This window comes from Caretta caretta, chromosome 7 (assembly GCF_965140235.1).
Source record: "Caretta caretta isolate rCarCar2 chromosome 7, rCarCar1.hap1, whole genome shotgun sequence".
Taxonomy (NCBI): Eukaryota; Metazoa; Chordata; order Testudines; family Cheloniidae; genus Caretta; species Caretta caretta.
In genome coordinates this window covers 14,622,424-14,648,907 of record NC_134212.1, presented here as the reverse complement: position 1 = coordinate 14,648,907, position 26,484 = coordinate 14,622,424, and the positions used below count along the sequence as shown (strand labels likewise).

General features: G+C 38.9%; 1 protein-coding gene and 1 long non-coding RNA gene across 10 annotated transcripts in view; one reads left to right on the top strand and one right to left on the bottom strand.

Annotated features, from left to right (window-relative positions):
• The window catches only part of LOC125640344 (contactin-4), a 646,262-nt gene that overhangs the window by 54,704 nt on the left and 565,074 nt on the right, over positions 1–26,484 (bottom strand). For all 9 annotated transcript variants that reach the window (XM_075130265.1, XM_048858825.2, XM_075130266.1 and 6 more), the window contains one exon: positions 15,957–16,084. In XM_075130265.1, the coding sequence (XP_074986366.1) occupies positions 15,957–16,084 (128 nt within the window). The remainder of the gene's footprint in view (positions 1–15,956; positions 16,085–26,484) is intronic.
• Positions 645–23,762, top strand: LOC142072678 (uncharacterized). Its single transcript, XR_012669191.1, has 4 exons — positions 645–761; positions 976–1,095; positions 17,599–17,741; positions 22,880–23,762. It is a non-coding gene; the product is annotated as an uncharacterized LOC142072678 (long non-coding RNA).

Sequence of the window (26,484 nt, the reverse complement as noted above, 5' to 3'; positions counted from 1 at the left end):
GAGTTGAAATTCACACAGTTTGACTAGCCTCTATGATGAGGGTTTTTCCTGCACTGGGGTGTTCTGGGACAGTAGGAATTTTAAGCCATGGCAGCACAACTGTCACATTTGACTTTATAAGAATCAAAACGGTCAAAGGAACAAACAAACATACAAACTCACTGAGCCAGATCTTCAGCAGGTGTAAATTGATGCAGCTCCATTAAGTCCATGAAGCTACTCAAATTTACTCTACTAAGAATCTGGCCTACTGCATCCAATTAGAAATGGACTCTTCTTTTTATTCTTATGTTGCAGACATTGGCGTTAGCAGTACAAATCATTAACTGTCAGAGCTTAGTGATGCAGGAAAGGTTAGCCAGCTCATCACTCCTGTTCTAACCCTGCAGCTACCTCCAACTGACTAAATCTGTCAAATGCATCTGTGGCCTTCTTCCCACGATGTCGCTGCCTGACTTACTGGATTCGAAGATTCTCTCATTGCTACAAGTTACAAACATTCTCATTTCCCTAAGTCAGAATCAAAAGTTGAGCTACTTTCTATTACTGATAGCTGAGGGAAGTGGGTAGGATGATAAACCATATGTATCCGCTTTACTGTAAACACACTCACCATGTTGATAATTTTCAGTTAACTGGCCCTTGCTGCTCTTTACATGACTTCCCTATCTATGAAATTAAAACAGCTTCCATCTGGCCAGGTTCAAAGTAACTTATTCTTTATATTTTGTGCTCATATACATACACGCTCAGATGCAGATGTAAGTAGGCATCAGATATATATCAGAAAACCACTATGTGTGCTTTGAGAATGCTTTCATTTCAACAACATTGAACTTTCATTTGTATTCAGAAAACTGCAAAATATTGTAACCTTTCTGAAATGGATCATGTTAAACTAAATTGGAACAAGTTGATGAAAAAGTGTTAATTAACCTTCTTTCATCTTATTGAGCATTTGTGTTTAACCTACAGGTCATCTCCTTTTTGAACTGCTGTATGGATTTGATCTTCAATGACAGGCAAATCGACTGAATCATCTATTGACAGTGAAATTAAGTGAGAACTCTTGAACCTCTTCCTTTCTCTGCAAGGGTAAGTAAATTCCTAAAATGAACCTTTTCATGAATTATTTTAATGGTTTTTTTTATGGTAGAAGAGGTTGTAATAATTCTTAGTCTTAATATGTGAGCTTGTTTAAATTTGTTAGCTAGGCCTTGTGGGCTTATGCTGAAAATACAGGGTGACAAATGGAAAAACCTCTCCTTTTCTACAGGGAGTGTAGACAAATGGCTGACCTCTTTAAAGTCATTTCCCCACAAGTTTTACATACTGACATAGAAATATTTAGAAACACAAGACACTTGCTCCTGTCTTGACATGCTTATTTATCTGTGCAATTATCTCATTTAAAACCACTAATTGACTAAAAAAGTAAATGGGGGAGGAAAATCCTTCTGAATTTAACATTTAATAGAACAGACATTTCACAGCACCCAGCTTTCTCTAAATCAGAGTGGGATAGGCAAAATAAGAAACTGAACTGAAAAAAGAAGCTCAGAAGGAGTCAATATATTTTTATTTCTGCTGTTAAAAATATAACTTTAATAATGCTAGAAATAAGTCCAAAACTGTTAAGTGAGGTAGGTCAGAGATCTATGCTTTTTAATATCTAGTTTTTCTCCAGTAAGACTTTTATCACATTAATGGCTAAATCATACTGATTGTAAAACAGCCAAAATGAAGCAATTAGTAAGGCCTGTGACAGCCATGGAGAATTAAATGCACAAGGTTTTCAATGCAAGCCAGATGGATATCTTCAATATATTTCTTATTATCTGCTCATGGTAATATGTTCAATTAAACTGAATCAGTACTACGGAAGACCATTTGAATTGCCTGAAAAAAATAAGTGTCTGCTACAAGTTTAATGAGGCTAAACAGTCATATTATGTTGACAAGTTTTATTTGTTATGATCAGTAAGTGTTTACAAGAAAAAAAGGAATCTATTTCATGTGAGCAGCCTTTCCTAAGTGAAAAGTATTATACTTTACACTTCAATTTAGCTGCCTGAGTGTGTTCTATTCACTTTTTAAATCCTTTAGGTATCAGAGTTGAACTTAAATGTAAAAAGGGCAAGAAACAAACATTTTTTTCACAAAGCACTTTCTGTTCAGCAATGATCATAAATTAAAGGAATGCAGTTTTATAACAATATGCAGTTAACCAATTATGGGACTGAAGCAGCTCCCAGTGAGGTCAATGGAAAAGCTCGGTGGTAGTTGGATGGGGCCCTAAAAGAGGGCAATGTTCAATAAGCCATTATGCTTGCTATAATCTTTATCAAATGTTATGGAAAGTTACTGACCTTTCTCTACTACAACACAGTGCTAATGGTCCATGGCTGTACTGCTTGTCATGTTGGCATTAAGAAAACCAAAAGTAAAAGACATTCGCACAAGAACTATGAAGATGGTAAGGATCATACATTCCATGGCACGCACACATTTTATACTCCGTGGGCCACATTTTCAGCAGTCCTCCTTAACAGTGTTTGCAAAATTTGAGGGGGGAAGGGAATATGATTCAAAGGTTATAGCATGGATCCTGGGTTCTATCCTGGCTCTGCTGTGTGACCTTGGACAATCTGCAATCTCTGTGCTTTAATTTACTCATTTGAAAAATGGAGATACTGAAACAATGCAATTTATTTTACCTCAGAAGGGTGTTCTCTGAACCATAGTCAATGTTTTCAAAGTACTTTTTTAGATCCTCAGGTGAAAGGAGATGTCTAAGTTCTAAGTATTATTAAATGCAAGTTTTGCATGCATAAAATGCATACCCCCACAAATTTTGATTTCTGAAGACGATTTCTGAATATTTGACCCTACATATGTGATTTGGAATGGAAATGACGTGTGTCTCACAATGACGATCCCAAAGTGGTCTACAATGAGACTATTCAACCTACTGTATTTAGGAGAAGAATAACTTACCCCAATTAAAACTATGTGGGAAATGCAGTTAGGCAACACACTGGAATTTTGCTTGAAATTGTAATACTGCTCTTGCAAAATGATACCTACTGGACATCAATAACACATTTTTCACTTCTATCCAACTACTGACCAGGCTTAGCTTAGAACAGTGATTTTCAATCAGTGGTCCGTAGACCGCTGGAGGGCCGCAGACTATGTCTGAGGGTCCACGAAAGGTTGTTGTTACCACAGACATGGATCCCTGGGGGTCCACAAATTATGTCTAAGATTTCCAAAGGGGTCCACACCTCCATTCAAAAATTTGTAGGGGTCCGCAATTGAAAAACAGTTGAAAACCATTGGCTTAGAAGATCCACTATCAGCACAACAGCCCCAAGGGGTATGGCTACAACAATTTGGGGAGGTGACAAAGAAGGATCAGTGAAACGAATAACTCTCATTTAAAAACTTTTCTTTCATACAGTGTATGCACTGGATCATATTTAATCGTACTAGAAGACACTTAATTGTATCCTAGAAAATAATTGGTGCCATTGGAAACAGTCCAATTAGGGAGAATGTACTCAGTTGCAGTTTTATGGCCAAACGTTATTGCTTTTGTTAATTGCTAAAATTTAGTGTTCATTACTGATTTCTAACTGTTTGTGAGTCAGAAGACAGGACACATTTTTCAATACTTACACATATTGGTTAGTTTCAACAGACTATGTGAACACTATCACAGTTTTCTTTAGAAAGAAATGCACAGAGATGGTCTCTCTACTGAAAAACAAAGTGGAAATCAATTTTATTTTTCTACTCCAAAACTAAACAAGAAGAACACACACAAAAACCACCAGGAATAAATCAGAGGTCAAATGTCTCTATATCCCCTGTATTTTTCCCTATAGAATTTCAAAAATCTGGATTTGCTGAACGTGAGATCAATTGTGGGGTTTTTTTTAAACCATTATTAAGCCAAAATTGGGATTTCTCTCCCCAAAATTATTTCTTTAAACTAGTATTAATTTTTATGGAATACTCAGATCTTACATATGTATGATGAGTCCCCATAAAAATGGTCCTCCATTACTTAACAAAATATTTTAAAATTGTCTTTCCCCCCCTCTTTTGACCTTTTCAAAGTTCTTGATGATGGGTAACTGAATAGTTTTGGCTCTGATACTAGTTGACAACACACAGTGTGCCATCAAATATAATTACCAAAAACCAAACCACGGGCAGCCCAAATTGCCTCTCTTTGATTGCTGGTCTATGGAAGCTATGCTTTTTTCTGAATGGGTATTGTGACACTGGCAAACCAGCTAACCTGTGTATGACCCTTATAGGCATTGTAATCAGGATAATTCACTTGTGTGTGGGTATCAAAGAAATGTTAATTAGACTAGCAATCACTAACTTGTTCATGTGTAGTGATAAGACTCAAGAGCAAATGCTAAATGTATTTGTCCGTGTTTACCTATATCTTGTTAGAACTTTACCAATGTCACCACATCAGCTTGTAGATGCTAAATCATTTTCATGTCTCTTTAGATGGTGTATGTGACTGTACTCAATCAGCCTTAAAACCAAAGATGTGTATATAATGCATGAGACTAATGATAATAACTGATGACTGTCAATTATCCATGCCTGTTATAATGAATGGTCAGCAATTACCTTATGTAAATCAATGTACAGTAACTGGTTTGTTTGTTTATGCATGGGAAGCAGAAGGTTAACTTCAAAGAAGGGTTCTAGTTTAACAATGAAGATCCAACTTGTTGTGACAATTTCTGTCAGAAGGCTTGTCAGCCTGCCAGAGAGCTATAAATACTGGACCTTGGGCAAGATCCTGCCATCTCTAGTCTGTTGAACTTTAAATAGGGAAAGTTTAGGCCATTGGACAGAGATGTCCAAGTAACTTCTTGGATTGCCCTGGATAATTCATGCAAGGACTCTAACAGACTACAGCTAAAATGTCATTTGGACTCTAATCTTTTGGATGATCTAAAGAAATTTATTTGCAACCTACCAGACCAGATTTAACATCACTGGTATTAACCAGATCTACAAACTCTGAAATCAACTGTAATTTACATGATTCATTTACTCTCTTAAAAATTATCTTTCCTTTTCTTTTATATTATTAAACCTTTAGTTTTTAGTTCCTAAAGGATTGGCTATCAGTGTGATTTTTGGGTAAGATCTGAAGTATATTTTGACCTGAGGTGCATGTCTGATCCTTTCGGATTGGAAGAACTTTATATGTGTTTTCTGGTTTTAATAATCACAGAAGTCCAGTTGTCTGGGTGGTAAGCTAGGGACTGGGATGCCTAAGGGGACTGTGTTTTTAGCTTCTTGTTAACCAGTGTGGTGATACAAGAGTTCAGTTTTTTTACCGTCTTGGTGAACTCTAATGTTGGAATAACCACCAGTTTTGGGGTGTGTCTGCCCTGAATGTGGCATTCTCAGTGGTGAGCCATACCAGGCAGCATGATAGGCCTATCCCCCTCTATTTCAACATTAAGTTGCCATTGAAACTTGCTCTCTTCTCAATGGCAGAGTCAGAGATAACTATCAGGGCTCCTGGAAATGACAGTCAGACCATACTAACTTTCACAGTTCAAAGCAGACTTCCTGGCTGGTGCTAGGATGAACTTTTTTAGGAGTTTAAAATTGGATGATGTACATCAGTCAGCTGGGAAAGAAATGTAAAGTAACTGCATGTCACAAAGCACCACCACCTCAAAACAGATCTCAGAGAAAAGAAAAAAGCAGCAATTTATTATATTGATACGGTGAAAAACTGGGTCATAACTCACAGAGCATGTGTGAAGAGGATGCTAAGGTTCTAAAATCTTATTCTGGTAAATATGAAATACACCTTGTAAATATGAAATATACCTTATGTCTTTAGACAAATATTTTATGGGGAATAATGCAAAGAGACATTTGACCAGTGATTTAGAATTCTTAAGTCAAACATTGTAGCTAATACTATGCAGACAGCAATGAAATGGTTAGAGGTAGTAAAGTATTCGATGCAAATTCTCTCCTGGGGAAATCTTCTTGATCAAGGACTCAAGCTCCCCCTAAGTGAAAAACAATTGATATAGATGTGTCCCTGGAAGTACCTCAATCATAACGGGAAACAATAACTAGTGAAATGCATAGTGATAAAATGCATGTGCAGTCAGTGATGAAAAAAGAAAAAGAAAAAACAAGGGCTACAGAAAGACAGCCCAAACTCTTGCAGAAAACCTGCACTTTGTATATCCGTAAGGCAAAGAAATGTTGTAGTTAATGCCCCGCCAATGAAATAATATACCCAGAAAATGGTGGTCACTGTTCTAAATGTAATACATTGAAAAACTTGGGAAAGCCATGTAGATATGACACAAACCAAGCCACGTATATTTTTGACCAATACATAATAAAGGACAGTTAATGAACACAACACATTTGTATTGATATACTCAGCATTAATGTTTGAGAAATAGATCAGTCATGCACAGGCCAAGCATTTGCTGATCTCTTACTCTTAGATTTAAACTTGATACTGGAGAGCCCAAAGAAACGTTATATCAAAGTACATGATATATTCAGCAAATTCAGTCTTCTGGTTCCATTGCACCGTGCAAGTAAGAGTTTCTATGGCTATAGAACTAAATGACAAAGTACAAGGCACAAATATAAGCAGAAATGCAGACATGCTGAGGACTGAGGTTTTTGTTATGAACACTCAAGCATCTTCAATTATGGACCTGGAATCATAGAAGATTAGGGTTGGAAGAGACCTAGGAGGTCATCTAATCCAACCCCCTGTTCAAAGCAGGACCAACCCCAAATAAATCATCCCAGCCAGGGCTTTGTCAAGCTGGGTCTAAGGATGGAGATTCCACCACCTCCCTAGGTAACCCATTCCAGTGCTGCACCACCCTCCTAGTGAAATAGTTTTTCCTAATATCCAACCTAGACCTCCCCCACTGCAACTTGAGACCATTGCTTCATGTGTAAATCTTGCAGTTATTAAACTGGGGATATCTGTAGATCCAGTTGACAACATGTAACTCTGACACTCTAAGCATCATCCCACCATGAGAAGAATTACAATGCAAGAGTGATGAGACCTATGAAGGAGTTGCAAGGGTCTAAAAACTCTACTGCAATACAATGCAGAACAGGCTCCTTCTTTTAAGCAGCCTTGGTGGTATGGCTGAACCCAGGAAAAAAGATTGCTGTGTGTACTGGAGGTAAACGAGTCGGAACATTGTTTGATAGAAATGGGATCAAACCGATCCAGTTTAAATCATTCCAATAAAAAACATGAAACAACCACACAAAGGAGCAGAGTTACATCATGTTCTTGTAGCTAACTACTGTAGCTGGCAAAGTTTGCACCAGACTGTTTGAAATTAATGCACCCCCATGGCCATACTAAAACAAGTCAATGAATTCCATTTAAGATAAAGACACTGTTTTCCATAATATGATGGACCTTTTCGCAATCCAACCCGGTTCAGTGTTTTCCTGAGTTTTTATTTGAAAAGTTGACCTTGCCAAGCAGATGCTTCTATGAAAGGCCTTGGTGCAATAGAGCCTCAGAAAGGCTGATTACTACTGAATGTAACAAAGTCACTCAGACCAATCTGAAGAGCATTATGCACACGCAGAAAAGCAATTCCATCTGATTGCAAGTGTGATCATTAGTATTGGCCCAATCACCCTATTATAGAAAAATTAAATCACTTGAAGAAACACTAAATTCTCCAGCGCCAATCACTTTCAGAACAAAATTTCTGAAACATGCAATATTGGATAGATGGCCAGGCATTAGAAAGCAATATTTTTCTAGTGTAGCAAAGTTTTGGAACAAGACAGTTAAGTTCTTTTCAGCTCCGTCTTGGATGGCATATTCTTAATTTTTGAAGGTGAGAAAATAGTTATTTCACATCCACTAAAACAAGATATAATAGTGCAAATCCACACTGGTCCTATGGGTATAATACGAGGCAGGGACGTATAAAATGCGAGGCAGGGACATATTCTCTCGGCCTGGCACATGGCAGCAAGTTGACCACTTACTTCAAAGTGTTCAAACAAAAGGTGCATGTGAAATACAAAAGAGTCATAGATTGCATATTAATGTCTGTAAGACCATTCCAAACCAGGGATGTGGTTTAGGTGGGATAATAAAGTCTGTATCAATACTGATTAATACAATGCTCTTTGAACTACAAGCCTGAACATTACCAAAGGTATTACAATAATCCCTGAATTGTCAGATACGGAATCCCTGAAAAGCTTTCAGACCATGGAGGTAAATATTCCTCAGAGGAATTTGCTGAATTTTGCCAAACCACATGATTTTAAAAATAGGTTATTAAATCAGTGTATCTGCAAAGTAATGTTCTTGCTGTGGGTGGAAGAAAAGAATCCAAACTCGAGCTGCTGGAGAAAGCTGAGGCTGTTGACAAAGACCTCTATCTCAGTCTATTTCAGGGTGGGAATACACCTATTGGCAATATCGTTGCTCACTACTCCTGTGTGGAGGTAAATAGCTGAAAACCAAAGCAGCCAATATGAGATGGATGCAAGCTAGTCTGAGACACAAACAAAAATAAACAACGGTTTAAATCTGTTAAGCCATTCACTGCTTTGAGCGCTGGCATGATGGTAGCTGGAAACCTACTCCTAAAATGAACAGGTAAATAAGGTAATTAGAACTTGTCCTTGCCCTAGTTGCATGTAAGTACCGGAACCATTGTTATAATCTGCTCTGGATTATCAGTCTACAAAACATACTGACTTTATCCCCTACCTACTGTGATATCGGACACCAGAAAGTGATAAAGCCACTCCCACCAGACTGTTACTTACAAACCCCATAGATTCTCCCCTGTCCTGAACTTTATCTAGCTATTTACACCAGGGAAAAGTGGATGCAAAGCATTACCATTGGGAACGTGTAGTGTTTTACATACACTGAGTAGTACGAGGTGCAGTACAGTGAGGAACCTGAGCCTATCTCCCCAACGTAATCACAGTTTATGAACCATTAGAACAATAATACTTGTAGCATCACTAGAACAGTGAAAAGGCCTCTGCTGTGAAGCCATATACTACCAAACTTGGCCAGACAATCAAACCAATATTGTTTCAGACTCAGAAGCTATTTGATTTGATACAGAGGGCTATATCAAAACAGATATACACTGCACGTGTTTACATAGTTTGAGTGTTAAGAACTGATATGATCATTCCATTCCTCCAAAGCTACAAGACTAAATCATATTAAGAGGATCATGTACGTCAAAGTAATTTTGCCACAAACTCATGGAAGTATTTAGTGTAACTCATAAGCACCAAGCTGTATGGGAAGGATTGTCTTATTTTGGGAAGGGAGCAGTAGCAATATCATTTGCATTTATGTTATTATTAGCTTGTTTACACGGCTCCCTCCTGAACCCCTGCCTGCCAGAGAAACTTCATTTGTGTATGAGTTATTGCTATCCGAGTGAGAAGGGAACTGTTGGTAATTAAGCCATTCTGCAAGCAAATGGTATCCGACTTGTGCACATAAACAAGACACAAAATAACACTTCAGGGAAGATGAAGGAAGCTGGTCCTCCCTTAGCCATTGACAATGCAAGGCTCAGGGGAACCATTCCAGCAGGCTGCTTGCACCCACTCTGATAATGTGAAGTTGAAAGAGGCAGAAGACAGGAGGCAGGATTGGTAGTTGTGGTGCGCAGGGGAGCTACCTCATTGGAAATAAGCTGCTACTCTAGAAGCTAGAGAAGCTCCCTTTCCCAGAGTCTCTCTATAGTTAACGTATTCAGCTTTGCCATTAAAATCTGAATTAGTCCTCCAGCAGCTCAGAGCTGCCTCTATAAAAAGCCACTCATGTGACTGCATTAAAGTACAAATAAGCCAGCATTCGACAGTATATGCCTAACACTGTTTACTCTATTCGTCATGTAAACACTCTAGTACTAAGTCTTTTTATGTCATGGAAGAATTGGAACATTTAGCCTCAGGTACAGCAAAAATGGAAACATGACTGAAAATTAATATGTATATGCTGCATGTAAACACAACCGGTGTTCTACACATCTCCTAATAATATCTGCTGAATTATTCCCTATCCGTATAGATGCAATCCCTGGTTTTTAATGTAAAGGTCAAATTGTACATGCAAGGTTTGCAAGAATTTGAGTCTCAAAAGCCAGGAGAGTTTTCACTTAGAACTAACAGAACAAACCAAAAATGTATTCTGATTGGTCTGGGAAACCACTGAAGTTCAGAATTTCTGACAATGGCATGTTAATAAACAGCCCTATGGGCACGTGTCAGAATGTTATATTTTTAAGACATCTACTGATGCATAATACAAATATTTATTCATCTCTCTGGTTGTTTACCAGAGATTATTTTAAGCCTCCATGTATCTGGTGTAACAGATATTATTCTTCCTCCCCTCCCCCTCCAAATCCTCCGTCCTTGCTCACCCTATATGTGACACTATTGGCATCTCTCTTCAAATTTGGTGGGGGAGGAGGAAAGAAGGAAATAGGATTTAAAAAAGAGAAATGCTTATTGTTAATGGAAGAAACCAGAAAGGTTAGAAAAGATGTCTTCTGATGTATGACCTTCACGGTTTTTTAATGAATGACATATGATGAGATCAAAAAGAATAAAAACATATCTTAAGGTCAGAGAACACATCAGCTGACAAATTAGCCCTTTTGTAGACCACAAAATTGAATTAAAATATGGCATTCAGAAATATTTCCCCCCCAACTATTACATATGTGTAGGTCCTATTAATGTTAATAGGATCAAGTTGCTAATGAGCACTGACGATGAAAAAATAATACTTGCTAATCTCTTATAACCTTAAGAGGTTATTAACACAATGTGAAGAGATACTTAAACCATGTGACCAATAAACAATGACCAGATGCAATATATACACTTGCACTAAGTAGCAAACAGGCTGTCTCTAATAATAAGAAGAAGGAAGAATTAGATAATTCTTAAATTACAAAATTACTACTTTTCAACAGCATCAGCTAAACAAAGTAATATTTTTAAATATTAACCTTTTATGGATGTACTGTCAGGGCCTGATTTGTGGAGGTGCACCTGACTTCAATTGGAGATATGGGTCTTAGCATTTTTGAAAATCAGACCTTGTATCAATTATATTTAAACTAAAGACTCAGGGTATGGTTCTTATCTTACTTATGCTGGTTTTACATCTGTTTAACCCTCTTGACTTCAATAGAGTTAGTTCTGATATGCATCACGTAAGATCAGAGTCAGTCCCTAAGGGTTTGTCTGGACACCAGCTGGGAGCATGCTTCCCAGCGCAGGCAGACAGACAGACATGTGCTAGCTCTGCTCGCTTATGCTAAAAATAGCAGTATGGCCATGGCATGTGGCTTGGACTGTCCACCAAGTATGTACCCAGAAGGCTGGGCGGGTTTGAACTTGGGTGGCTAGCCCGAACGACAGCACATGCCGCTGCAGCCACACTGCTAGTTTTAGCAAGCTACCTTGTGTCTGCCTACCCATGCGGAGAAGTATGCAGTGTAGACATAACTTAAGGGCAAATTCTGCCTCCATTTACACCTATGTAACCCCTCATTAGGGCTGACTAGAGTCAAATTGGTCCTCAAACACAGAGCTCTTAATTATTATTATTATTTAAAACAGTATGTTACAATTCACACAGAGGTGAGGAAAGTGTGCTTCTATATCTCTAGAGGCAGGAGTGCTGGAACAATTTGTATAGTCGGGGTGCTGAGAGCCATTGAACCAAACTGGAAACCCTGGATATCATGAAGACCCCACTTCAAGCCAGGGAGTGTGGAGGTGCTCCCAGCAGCACTAGTTCCAGCACCTATGTACATAGGTTCTAATACCACTCTCATTACCGTAGTATCTGGGCACCTTCTAGTAGTGCATTGAGCAATGTGACTGACATCTTTGTCATAGACTGTTCTCTCATCTGCTCCCCCGGGGGTGAAGCACATATAGTGGAGTGTCTTGTTTTGGTAGAGGGGTTGGTTGTTTTTGATAAATATACATATTGCCCTGTTTATTGTTATGGGTCGAATTAAAACCCCACCGAGATGGATAGGTGTGAAACCACCCTTCAATTAACATAACTGTTACCATGAGCTCCTGTGTCAGACAAAAGATGTGTGTGAACCCACCCAAGAGCTTTTGGCTGAGTATTGTTTTGGGTGGGAATGTCTGGGGGAAAGGGAAGGGGGAAAAGATATCACACAGAAACTGAGACCAGACAAGAACAGAGACAGAAGAGGCAAGAAAGCCAAGCAGGAGCCTGTAAGCACAGTGTGACCATGGACAAAGCTAAGATCTACTGTTGGCATGATAAACTAAGAAACTGCTCCTTTTGTTCTTGGCTCCTTCTGCATTCAGAGACACAGGACTTTGTACCTTCCTTATAAATAACCAAAACTGCATCAAAGAAAATATCAGACTCCATTGATTTCTACTTGCAACTGAAACATCTTTAAGGCCCTGAACTTTGACCAGCTGCTTTGGTCGAAAAGGGGCAACATTATTATAGAGAAGGCAAAGGCAAAGAAATGAACCTTGCACTAGGAGCAGAAGTGGTGAGGTTTATGATGGTCCTTTGTTCTTGGGAGAGTTCATTCCACTGTCTTGGACTGGCCCCCAAGAAAATTCTGTGTCCCACTTTACCTGGCTATGCTTTGGGCAAGCATTGTTCTCACATATAGCCACCACAATTCTGGACAAATGTCTCAAGTCTAGCCCTGGCCCTCTCCTGACCTGAGATTGACGCCGGGGTTAGTTGTGTCAAATTGTATGGTGGTTTTGAGATGTGCACAAATGAGGGTTCACACACTGGGATTCACACTTATTTGGTGCTACCATCTTTAAGATCTGAGCCCAGGGTCAATTTCACCGCTGATATAAGTGAGTGCAACTTCATCATAGTCCATGGAAGGGCCATTGCACCACCCAGTCATATTCCTAGCCTATCTGCTTTCTTGTACTAACATAATGGACTTAAGAACTGGATCCTTTTGTGCCAATAAAAGGTCGGTTGTTATATTCTATTGTTTATGTTTTCCATGCAATAATAATGTATTTAAATTAGTACATTAATTTACAAAGGATTCACAATTAGACTTTTCCTTAAGGAAAAGCTATTGGGATCCAAATCTACAAGGGGCTGAGCACCCTCAGCTTCTACTAAAATCAGTAGGAGCAGAGGTCACTCAGGGCTATCTCCTGTGCCTGCTGAAGTGTTAAGCTCCCGCTGACTTTAGTGGTGGGGCACAAAGCCTTCTGCCCCTTACAGGAGGTGCTCAGAACCTTGGGCAAGACTATTCCTGCTGTCCTGTTCTTGGGAACTTCCAGAATTTCAATCACACTTATTTGTTATGCCTCAGCTTGAGGAAAACAGGGATTAATGTTTAACATGACTCTGACAGCCAGAGTCATCTTAAACACAGACCTACTGCTAACCTTAGGGACTTCCTGTTCAAAGAGACTAATATCTGCTGAGGCACATGCTGTACAAGCTGCGCAAACTGGAAGTGACTATGTTAAGTCCAATTTATTTCTAAGACATAATATAGTCCCCCTAGAGCCTTCATTTTAAAATAAAAATTGCACAAAGGCACATGAACGAAAGAGAAGAAATATGTCCTACTGTGGGGCCTGACCCTTCAATTCCTAAATATGTACCAACCTCATCAAGGGAGTTCTACCTGGGAAAGGACTGCTGAATTTTGAGATGATATCGCAGAAGTGACAGAATGTTACACTGCACATCTAGAGGTCCCAAGGGGAAAAAGTGAAGGGTATCAAGCACAAAACACAAAGGGACAGATTTTCAGCTGGTGTTATTCCATGAAGCCCATTGACTTCACTGGAGCTATGTCAATTTACACCAGCTGAAGATCGCTCCAATATACCTAAAAACTTTTCTAATATAAAGAGAAGCATGTAAAATTAAAGATAGAGAGAAGATCTAATAATATAATTGGGAAAGTTCCTATTCTCACACACAAGTGCACACCCAGCATTTTAGGGATGATTTTGCTCCATGAACATGCTGGTGCTGCATCACACACACACACACAGGTTTGTAGTAGGTAAAGCAACATGGGGGATCACTGTGTTTCTCAGGGCCAGCTATCCTGGGATTCATTGCTTAAACCCACTCTGATTATAAACAGCACCTGTTTAAACTTGCATTAAAAGCATTTTTAAGAAGTCTCTGTATACTATAGAAATAATTGATAGGGAGAACCTCTAAACCAATACTGTCCATCAATGCCAATATATGGGAGAATTAAAACTGACAGCATTAGAGCTCTGTGATTGATTACAAAATAATAAATCAATCTCTCCTGATCTGTTATCCAGCATAGCATTTTCCACAAATAAGAGAGAGATGGAGAGTGTTTTATCAGTGTAATAATCTATATACCTGTTGCCTATAATAATTCATCAGACATGCAACTTCTCATAACAGTGCATAACTTTAAAACATTTGTCAGTGTCACTGCATTTAACAGATTTGAACTTTAAATCCTTTGATCAAACATTTTATGTTTACTTTTTTAAAAAATTTGTTGAGAGAGAATTTCTGGGCATACATTTGGGATTTGTGGGATGTATAAAGAATATCACCCAGTGGCAAGAATTAATAAATCGTGTTAAATCACACTGATTATATTTTGGAAAATAAAAAGCTGTATTGCACGGGCAAAAGTTGCATATTATTTTGTAAACCTGCACGTATAAAGAGTTTACCAGGACTTTTAAAAGGATTAGACATCTGCAGTTTCATTAGATTAGATAAACATTTTTAAAGGACATCAACTAGCCATTAACTGCCTAGGGTAAAAAAACTTCCTCCATGGATATTCTGACTTTAATGCAGAGGTGGGCTGGCCCCTGAGCGCCTGGCCCTGGAGGCTTGCCCCCGGCCCCTTCCCTGCTGTTCCCCCTCCGCCTCCACCTCAGTACTCTGCGCCACGCTCTGGGCAGAGCAGTTGCAGAGCCGTGGCCTGACCCGGTGCTCTGGGCGGCACGGCTGTAGTGCCGCCAGCCACCGGTGCTCCAGGCAGCGCGGTAAGGTGGTGGTGGTGGGGATGTGGATAGAGGGCAGGGGAGTTCGGGCTGGTGGTCGGGGGTGGGGGTGTGCATAAGGGTCAGGGGGGTCAGAGGGTAGGGAGCAGGGGGTGGTGGATGAGGCAGGAGTCCCGGGGGAGCCATCAGGGGGCGAGAAGCGGGGGGGTCGGATAGGAGCCGGGGGCCGGGCCACACCTGGCTGTTTGGGGAGACACAGCCTCCCCTAACTGGCCCTCCATACAACCTGATGTGGCCTCAGGTCAAAAAGTTTGCCCGCCCCTGCTTTAATGGGTTTCAAGTTAAGCATGTAGTTCAAAAACTTTGCTGGATCAGGGCCATAGTGCATAACTGTTCATAATTAGTCATTAGGGAGGCAACTTCTTCTGAAGGGTCTAGTGCTGGTGACTGTCAGAGACAGGACAGTGGACTTAATGGACCATTCGTCTGATCCAGTGCAGCAATTCTTATGTTCCTATATTTCATTCAGTTTAATCTTATATATATATCACAAAACATAGTACCAACTTGCAATAAATATTATTCAAGACATCAAACAGATTTTACTGTTAACATATCTTTGGCCTCAGTTATACTGAATGGCATTAGGTAAGCTTTGATATTTGAAAATCAGCAATCTCTGTATACTCCACAGAGCCATACAGCAGAAGGGAATGTGTAGCAACTGCTCCCATTGACTAGTGGGAGCTGCTGGGAGTCAGTACCACGCAGGATCGGAGACATTAAGAAGCGTGGAACATGTGTGGCTTCTTCTTTCTCTATCAGAGATGAAGGAGGAGGTATCAGTATTGTGTAATAAGGGCTGTTACCTTTCACCACCAAACTTCCAGTGCTGCTAGCCGTACCAAAGTGGTTTGTTGCTATACATGAATAACTTCCAGCATCTGCCTTAGTGACATTGACAATTCGGAGGCTTCCATCATCCATAATATTGATTCTGGAAAGACAATCAGGCATGAAGGGTTTTTTTTTAAAGATAGCATAATATTCTTTTAAGTCTGTATCAATTATTTGCATTTTGAACAGTACACAGTCCATTGCCAGTTACAGAGGGAGTTCAATTGACAGAAATCTCTTAGGGCCCAATTCATAAATACTGCATGCATCATTTACTTGAGTTTTCTGTGTCTTTACCTGAGAGCAACTTTAATTTACACACTAGGAGCACGTGTAGGTTTTATGTGAATCTGCCCTTTGATAGTCAGTGCTCACCGGAACAACTCTTGCAACATGTGGTGCACATGCTACACCCAAAAGTCTAGAGTCAATTACTCAATACTGCAAAACAGTGTTATTACAAAATTTGACTTGCTTTCTTTGATTTTTCTGTAAGACACTTTGTGGCTTCTAAAATAAGGGTACAAAATTTACTAAAAATCAGGGTGAATTTTCTGCTTATTGAAAACCTACTACCTGGATGTTTTAATTGCACTCTCATTTCATGGCATGTCCGGCAGCACTGGCCTGTACAATCATGGTTTGAGAAGTCCTGTAAACTTTCTCTCCTTTGCAAAAGAATTTCTGCACCATGCAGTGTTATACCTTGCTTGCACAGCAGGGGGCAGCTGGAGAACTGAATGTTAACAGGTCAGCTTTTCTAAACCTTTCATCATTTTTGTTGCTTTTCTCTGGACTCTCCAATTTGTCCACATCTTTCTTAAAGTGTGGCAACCCAAATTAGACATAATACTCCAGCTGAGGCCTCACCAGTGCTGAGTAGAGTGGGGCAATAAGCTCCCATGACTTACATAGATACTCCTGTTAATACACTCCAGAATGACATTAGCCTTTTTAGTGACTGCATCACATTTTTGACTCATGTTCAATCTGCAATCCACTATAAGCCCCAGCGCATGTCTTTACTCGTATACTGCCACATATCAATGTACGTGTGACGTGAACTGTATATTGAACATAGAGATGGCCATACTGGATTGGACCAACGGTCCATCTTGTGCAGTATCCTAAATCCAGCAGAGGCCAGCACCAGCTGTTTCAAAGGAAGCACTTGGTGCTATTATCCACTTCAAATCTTAAGAACAGACCTAGAAGTGTTTTTCTGAAAGCTGAAGATGCCCTGGACATGCATTAAAACTTCCAAATAGACATAAAGAAACAAATGCAAAGAACAAAAAATATTCTCCAGCCCCCAAAAGAGAATCCCACCCACTCACTCCAGCCACAGCATACATCCCTCCCCCCACCTAACCCAGCCCGCAGCACCCCTGCTCTACACAAAAGCCCCAAAAAGGTGATAATCTTATATTTTATTTTTGGTTTTCAGAATTTAAAGAAAGGGATGAAAGGAACATTATTAAAAATATCACATTTTTGAAACCAAAAAGGGAAAATGATTGTGCATTTCAATTTATTTTTTTAGAATTAAAAAAAATATGTTGGAAAAAAAAAAAACCTTGTGTGTCAGTGTTCATTGTTTCACTTTTTCAACAGAAGCCAAAGCTGTACAGACAGGAGAACGAAGCTCTTGGGTCTGCTGGAAAAGGCGTCTGGGGGCAACATGAGCTGAGACCATGGCTGAAAAGAGCCAAGTGTGGCTCATGGGGCAGAACAGATGGAGCAAATTTATTTAAAAGGTGATTATTCGATTTAAAAAAGGCATGAGGCAAGTTCAAGGGTGAACAAGAGAGTCTGATGGGACTCCTTTAAGTGCAGAATGGGACTGAATTCAGGAGGCAGTGCTGCCTATTCCATAGGGCACAAACAGTATGTCAGGAAACCTGGGTTTTCCTCCTAGCTTTGCCACTGACCTGCTTTGTTACAGTTGGTAAGTCAATTACCCTCTCAGTATTTGTTTCCCCATATGTATGCTGGAAAACCCTTTGAGGTCTGTGGATGAAAAGTGCTAGATAAGTGCTATTAAGTACTGGCACAATGCTCCTAAGGGGATGGATCATAGATCTTTATTTCGCATAGAGCTAGTTGGAAGCTATTTATCAGATAATGTATTTCATGAATAATGCATTTTAATTTTATCCAGTGTTCAAATGGCTCTAATTTTGAGTTTTGTCTAATTCTCTCTCTCTGGCTTCCAAATGCTACCCTTTCTCTTTTTGTATGAGCTTCCTTCACAGCATAAATTTAGTTTGCTGATCACTTGAAAAGAATTTTGGATTTCAGCTTCCAAAGAAGTGACCTTTGGATGATGCCAGTGAGTCTAATATCAGCTTTGTGCACACTCGTGGGGAGGGGGATGTTAATGCGGCTTTACTGAAAGAGGATCTATGTCACTTCTGTTCCCAATTTTGAGGTTCATGTGGGTAGCTCTCAAAACTGACGGTGTCTCTTAATGATGATATGAAAGTGCCAACAGTCCACTAAGTATCTAAATATACCGCTCCACCTGCATTTTAATAGCTGTGAATACACTCTTCTTAATTCTGAAACCACACTCCAGTAAGTAATCCCTTTTACTTTCATGACAAGGATTTACATTAAAACAGACAAATACCTATGTAAGACAAATGTATTTTAAATAAATCAGATCCTTAAGCTTACTGTTTAAACTGTGACTCATTGATTACGTGGGCCTCATGGTCCATTTTGCTGAAAGTACTCTTCTAACCTGTACATTTTGCCCCTTAACATGAAGCTCATGTGGTGGAAGTTAACAGGAACAATTATTTCAGCACTTTGAAATTTGTTAGAGAGAGTTCAAAGAGTAGGAATGACTTCCACTGCTTCACAAGTTTTCTTTGTAGATGTAGCCACATTAAAACAAGGGAAAAAGCTCATTGTAGGCCTTTGAAGGCTCTCTAACTGCTAACTGCGTTGAAAGAAAACATGTCTTCATCAACCACTTTCAGCAGTTTGGTTAAAAACGTTCTTTCAAGATGAGAAGTTCAAATTAAATGAAGCTTTGCTCAGCATACTTTTTGTTCTAAAATATATCCACCAACACATTTTCTAATTAGTTGCCAGGAACGATGTTAACTAAAGCAACATTTTCCATAAATGCATGTATTACTTTAGCGGAGAATCAAATGTCAATTGCTGAGTACATTTTTTTTTCCAAATTAAATAGTCCTTTAAAACTGCTTCAAACTTGAAAGTAAGAAAAAAACAGTAGTTTTCCCTAGAGAGTGTGTTAACAGTACTACCATCTGCAATTAATTTACAGTTATAGGTGTCTACTAACATGGTCAGAAAATGTAAAAAGTTTCCACAAAGTTTGCCTTGTTTATTGCAACTCAATGCGCATGGTTTTTCAGTCTCTGTCAATCATTATTATTTATACAGAGCCATATAAGCACAGTATTATCTAAATATTATTCTGTAATAGACTTCCATTGACTTCAATAGGCTCTGGATTAGGCCCCTAAGAGTTACTCTTATCCTAAAGATCCACAAGGGACAGATTAGGACTATAGAAATATCTATTCAGACTCAACAGGCAATAATCACTTTGCTGACATCAAGCAAGTATAATGCTACTGAAACCACCAGGCTCATCATAACTTCACCTCTTGGAAAGGCCTGCCAGCCTTATCTTATTCACCATTCTTCATTTCCCTCTCTTCTCCTATTCTTTTCTCCCATCATCTGCAAAGTGCTAAGCAGGTATTTATGAAACGTGTAATTCCCCACAGCATCTAAAGTCAGCAGAAGCCAGATATTTCAGAAGAATGAATTTAAGAAGAATGCTTCAGCAGCGGCATGGCAACCTGGCACCAGTGATACTGGACAGCTGAGTGGCAAAAGCTGAAGTTTTATTTGTATAGTGACCACAAGTTATTAGGCAAAGCCAATACATACATTAGGATGCTACTTAGGCTCAGAATAATAATCTTTAAAATTGATCCAAAACCCTTCAAATCAAAGAGATCCTTTCTATTGACTTCAATGGGCTTTGGATTGGGCACATAGCTCTTAAATATGGGTATTACTACATGCTATAGGATTAGACATCGGACTTTCCCCTTGCATGGCTAGTTATTTATATGTTTGGAGAGGCACAGCCTTCCCCTATGTTACCCGCTGCCCATGACTGCAAAATTAAAGACAAAAATTGGTAACTTTGGGCCTGATTCAACCAAAAAGAGGTTGGGTTTGTCAGAGTTGAAGCTGATTTTCTGGGTTTTCTGCAATGAAGAATTTAGCACCCTTTAAAAGTCAGGTCTCGCCCATTGAGAGAAGCATTTCAGTTATTAACTTTTTTCAAATGCCCCATATTTGTGAAAACCTGTATTTTTAACTCCTCTGGTAGAAGACACTCATACTCTCAGTGAAATCAGGCCCATGCAGAGAGTTTTGTGAAGGTAACCGTCACAGGAAGCAGGCTGCAGAGCACTTTCATCCTAACAATGAATAATTCATATCTGAAATACCCATATTTAGTGTCCTCTTAAAAAGGACTGGACACAGTAATTATTTTAACTAATGGCTTAAGCCACTATTACAGAATACGTTAGCATAGTTTGTAACTTGAACCTGAGAAAAGTTACATGTGAATACTCCCAATGATTTCACAGAGTATTCTCATTAATTTAACGTGTTTTCAGAATTGGACCCTTAGAATCTACTTCAATCCTGCCTTTACCCAATATTTAGGATTGCATGATGCTTACTATCTGTGTAAATAATATTATTTGATTAAAGGATAACGACTATACGCAAATAATTGGTTAGGCAGATTAACCACATTTACTTGCTCTTTCCATGAGTATCAGGGAGATTGAAAGATTCCACTGAGGCTAGTTAAACTGTCCTTGTTCATGCTCATATGATTTTTAATTTTTAAGTCAGTTTGTTGTCCAGGTTGGATTTTCCAGGTTCTGGGTTTGATATACTTCAAGGCCTCCAAATTTTAAACAAGTGACTGACTTGCAACTATTAATCTGATTCTGAGCATCGGGTTCCCTACTAATTCCCATGAATCCTGGTAACATTAGATAAGAACTGAAAATGTATATCTGCTTCTACTCTTGCATAGGCTAGTGAAACTGACCGACCTGTAGGCTGCCTTTTAATCACTGACAATATCATAGAAAAGTCAAAGAAGATAAAAGTATCAAGGTGGAAAAATAAAGAAGAGACAAGTACTTCAGCACCCCTTTATAAAGACAGGTCATCTTAATTGCAACATATTACATTATCTGTAATGTACAGAAGCTGCTGCTCTTGGCTGTCAACTAGAGATTCAGATCCATCGAGAGTAGGAACATATCTGGACTTATGAGATAAATTGAATCTCTATTTCTTAAAATGAGGCTTTGGGTTCTAACCATTGAAGAGTTGACCTTGTTCTTCTTGTAAATCAAAACCAGCCTGGGGAGATGGTAAAAATGCAGATTTTTCTTCCCCTACAGCAGCAGCAAATGACAAAACCTGCATACATCCTGTCACCCTAAGGAAGAGGTCTATCCCAAAATTGAGACATACACAGTTTTCATGACAGCTCCTCATTGATGCTGTATAGCCCATGTGAGAGCAAATGCCCTTAACTGTTTTTGAAGAAAGAGAAGAAAGTGTCTTAAGGCATTTGTTCATTTGGCTGGCATGGACCTTGGAAAGGAGAATACTCAAAGGAGAATTAGGAAAGAAGAATGTAAGAAAGAAAAATGTAAATATTGAAAGCAGAATTTTCAGTAGGAGTTATATTTTTCAATGAGTAACAAATTTAGAACCAGATTCTGCCCCACTGAAGTCCATGAGAGTTTTTATCATTGACTTTATGGAAACAGGATCAGGTTATATAAATGGGCAGCCTGCCTCCTGAGCCACACCTCATGGCCAGGGGTGGCTCTCTGGCATCATTTGTCTGATGACCCAAAGTTACACAGGAAAAGGACCTCCTAAACTCATCACAACCCTGGAAATCAGTGCTAACCCCTTACCAAACCTCAGAGGAAATCTGACAGATCTTTTGTGTGTCTGAAGATATGCATTTCAACCAAAACATGCCATCGATCTGTTCTTCAGTTTCAAACTCCTATTTCAATCTGGTATTCACTTAGAAAACCCAACCTTGCATTATTTACTGTAAAAACCTGTCCCAAGCCGTATGTTTAATTAAAAAAAAATCTATAAGGGATCCAAACACTAAATCTAACACCTTTGCTGGCCAGGGATTGACAGCATCATCCCTACCTTGCAACGATCAGGGAGAAGGATGCCCTTGTACATGTGCATATAGGTGCTCTGCTGGCATGCAAAATGCTAACACAGTTCACTTTGATTTATTTACTAACCTGCAAAGTACATGCAACAATATTTGAAAAATTAGATTTTACCCAGAGTGATGATATTGCAGGTATTTATGCTTATACGATTCTCAACATTCCTCTTTTTACTGCTCTGTGAGATGAATGGGGGTGGGATGGGGGCAGTGCATATGGTGAAAAAGCACATACTAAGTGTGCAACATTAACATTTTTACCTTCTATAAAGAAGTGATATGGATACAGGCTACAGGACTTCTGGGCTATCATTATTGACTTGTAGGATGGTTTCTTTAGAGCAAACTACTCACAATTATATGGTGGCTTTTGTTCACATTGGGCATATTAGTTCTTCTGCAATTAAATCAGTTATGTTGCTGCTTATGTGATAATATTAGTATTGCAATTTATGAATTACAAGCAGATCTTTACTTGCTTTGGCTGTTGATTAAACACATAAATCAGAAATATTTCCTGCTTAGCCAAGTGAATGTTTTAAATTTTAGTTCCCCAAGAAACAATTTTTAGAATGTCTGATCTTTTTTCTATTACAGGGAGAAAAGATGTCTTCGAGCAAGAATTTAAATGAATGTCAGTTGGAAGAAACACACACAGAGTGCAATTTCAGATAAAACTACCATTGATCCCTTCATGTACAGCCTTTGTGGCAGTGGTTGACATGGCTATTGAAAAGAGACTGTGGTGACAGAATTCTTCTAAAAGGTAATCTGTCTTCTCTGGGAAGATTTAGGTTAAATGCACCTGTGTTTCAGCCTGTATGATAAATGGCTCACTGGCCATCCTCTGAACCTTATGGGAGAAAAAAAGAAGGGCTGATCAGACAGACCAGACTGTATTCCTAGCAATTTATCTGTTCAGTCTCTAGCCATAATTCTACAGACAGAATCAGGCCCTAAAGCATTTTAAGAGCTTATTTAACCTAACTCATGACCCAATTCTGCCATGAATTCAATGGAAGGGTGAGGGTGTTGAGCACCTCTTTGGAGGTGCTCAGCATCTGGTATGATTCTGGTGCATTTTATTATTTACCATATTATCTCTCTTAATTTATTTCTATCTAATAGCCTTGTCAAAGTTTGTTACCCTTTTCTATTTCTTGCCATTGAACTAAGCAGAAGGTTGAGATTATTAAAGTGATCCCATAACACAAGTATTAGCCATTAATCTATTTCAGTAAAATAAGCAGAGATTGCAAAATGCTTACAGGGCAGATTGTGAATCCCTTACTCGCAGTGATGAGTAATGACTCACAAATGTGTTGCTACTGAACTCTGTGAGACTGTGAGTGACTGCTCAACATATTGTGAAAGGGGTTGGTTCAGAATATGACACACATACTGTAAATGCTTTGGAACAGGGACCTTGTCTTCATACTTGAGTGTAAAGTTCTTAGTACCCTGCATTCTATATAAATAAATAAACAACAATGATCAAATATTGCATTTATGCCCATTCTTTACCACGGCTGTGAAATTAATCACTAACAAAGCGAACGCAAAAGGCAAAATTCTGCACCCTTAATTGTACAAAGCTGGTAGCAGAGTTTTGCCCTAATGGCCCAATCTAGATCCCATTTACCTCAGTTCCATTTACTTTTATGGAAAATGATCACACGCTAAATCATGGAAGTTTAAAGTGCTCACCATCTCACAAGCAGTGATGACCATCTCCCAGATCAGACCCTAACAAGTGGCAGATAAGACACTGATACAAAACTGTATATTGCAGAACAGGGGTCAAAAATTATTACCACAGTATAGTTCTCCACCCAAAACAAACAAACAAACAAATCCCCCAAGCAAGGTTTTTACCCCATAAAGGGACAAATGCCAGAGACTTCATGAATTCCACTAGAAACTTCACTATTGCTACTGATTTTACATGGAAGATGGCTCAGACACTGATGGCAGTATAAAAGCCTAAGATAGGGAATGCATGGGAAGAAAATAGTCTTATAGACTGGTCTGATCAAATCATTCTGACAGGATGATTGGATACCATGACATTTCTGCCCATTTTAAAATCTGTGGTATGCGGAAAATCCATGCTACTACAGTTGTGGGAGTCACTGAGCACCGCTTGAATATCATATTAATTATTAACCGAGAAATAGAAATGAGGGACCTGAACAATATTCACAGTTATGTAATCCAGTCATTACATTAGATAGGACCACAGGGAAGACAGGCAGTTTTTGTTAGCACTGCGTTAGAATGTATTTCAATTTCATTATCAAACTAAACTCAGAATTGAATGAAAAACTAGGCAATAGATGGCTAAGTCCTGCATTGTGCACACACAATTGCCTCTCTGAAACCTGTCTTAAAGACTTGTTAGTTTTGCTTTAGTTAAGCAGATAGTTACCTCAGCACACACTTCCCTATACATAGTGTGGGAAATAGTCAGGGATTACTGCAAATACTAAGGTAATGTTATTTAGTGACTGATCGAAAGCCATTTAAATCACTGGGAATTTTTCCATTGATTTCAATAGGCACTGGATGTTGCACTTACTTGTCTATGACAATTGACAGGTCTTTTAATAGTGACCACTGTAACTAAATCTCAGAGTTTACATTTGCTTAAAAAAAAGCTCCTCAGGTAAAATGCTGACCTTATCAAGGTTAACAGAAAAACGGCCACTGACTTCAGCGGGGTCAGGATTTCACTTCTCATTTGAGTCTGATAGATGCAAAGAGAGTATGTGCTTTTCCCTTAGGGAATTACATGTATAGTTGTTCACAGTGAAATGGATATCTGCTATTTTGTAAACAGAAGACAAACCAACCATCATGTGAAAAATCCCATGTTTAATTGGTCACCTCTTATCATCTCCTTCCCAGGTGACAGTTATTTTTTGTACCGTAGAACCTCAGACCCTGATGGGCAACCAATCTGGAAAGAACTGTGAAATCACCCAAGTAATTGGCTATAATGACTAATTAAATCTGTTGACTGGACATTTTACTAAAGAGTTGCATTTTCTGGAAAATTTAAATATTCCAGAATGACAAAGGCCCTTCCATAATTCTAAGGAGATGATGATAACAAAGAGCTTTTTGTATTCCCAATAACCGAAATACATATGAAATCAGTGAGTGTACTCTGTGAAATCACTGGGAATATTCACATGTAACTTTTCTCAGGTTCAAGTTACAAACCATGCTAAAGTATTCTATAATAGTGGCTTAAACCATTAGTTATTCTCATTATAAAAAAAAGGAAGAGGCCAGATTCTTAGCAGGTGTAAATTGAAGCAGTTGTCTGTGATACTATGCTGATTTATGTCATCTGAGGATCTGCTGCAGATCCTCCTTCTCAGTAAAAATGTTTTCTTTTCCTTTTAGAATAATATTTGCAATTCTTCTCAACAATAACCTGGAAAAATTATATCTTATATCTTCCTCAGTCTTAACTAGACTGTCTCTACTGACAATCGTATAATTAAAGTGGAAATAAGTTCCTAAATCACAATTCACTTCATTGAAGGAAGTCCATTTTGTGTTCTGCAGGAGATACGTATCAGGAATTAGCTATGAACTGGTTATATTAAAAAAAGTCTGATTGCCTGTTTTTTCAATGCAACCCTATGTGATTGTTAATTAGAAAGATCTCCTGGAAGTTTCATTTTATTTTAACTCTGGTTTCCGTCTGTGGTCTCAGAGCACTCCCGAAGCCAGCTACATTGAATCATGCAGGGTTCAGTTTACCTCAGAGTTTTCTAACCAATTTACCACCTACATAACTGAATCGATGTTCCAGGTGATTGTACTTCATAAGTACAAATTGTACAAGACACTCTTCCTCAATATGTTGCCAAATGCAGCTTCCCCCATGAAGCATGACATTTCTCATGTTTTGCTGCGAAAGCTAATATTAGTCAAAATAAAATTTCAAATTTAGATTCCCCTCCCCAATGAAAATGCCTTTGGTTCAGAGTGAAAGACACCCTCCACTGTCACTCAGATGCATTAGGGAATTGGTTTAATTTTACAAAATACTTAAAAAAAAGTCCTTTGCCTCATAGAAGTTTTTCCATTGGGAGGGAGGCATTTTCCCCACAGAGAAGTCAAATGCTCAGCCACCAGGCCAGAAGCCACAGATCCCCAGAGAACTGCACAAGTCTCAGAGAATCCAC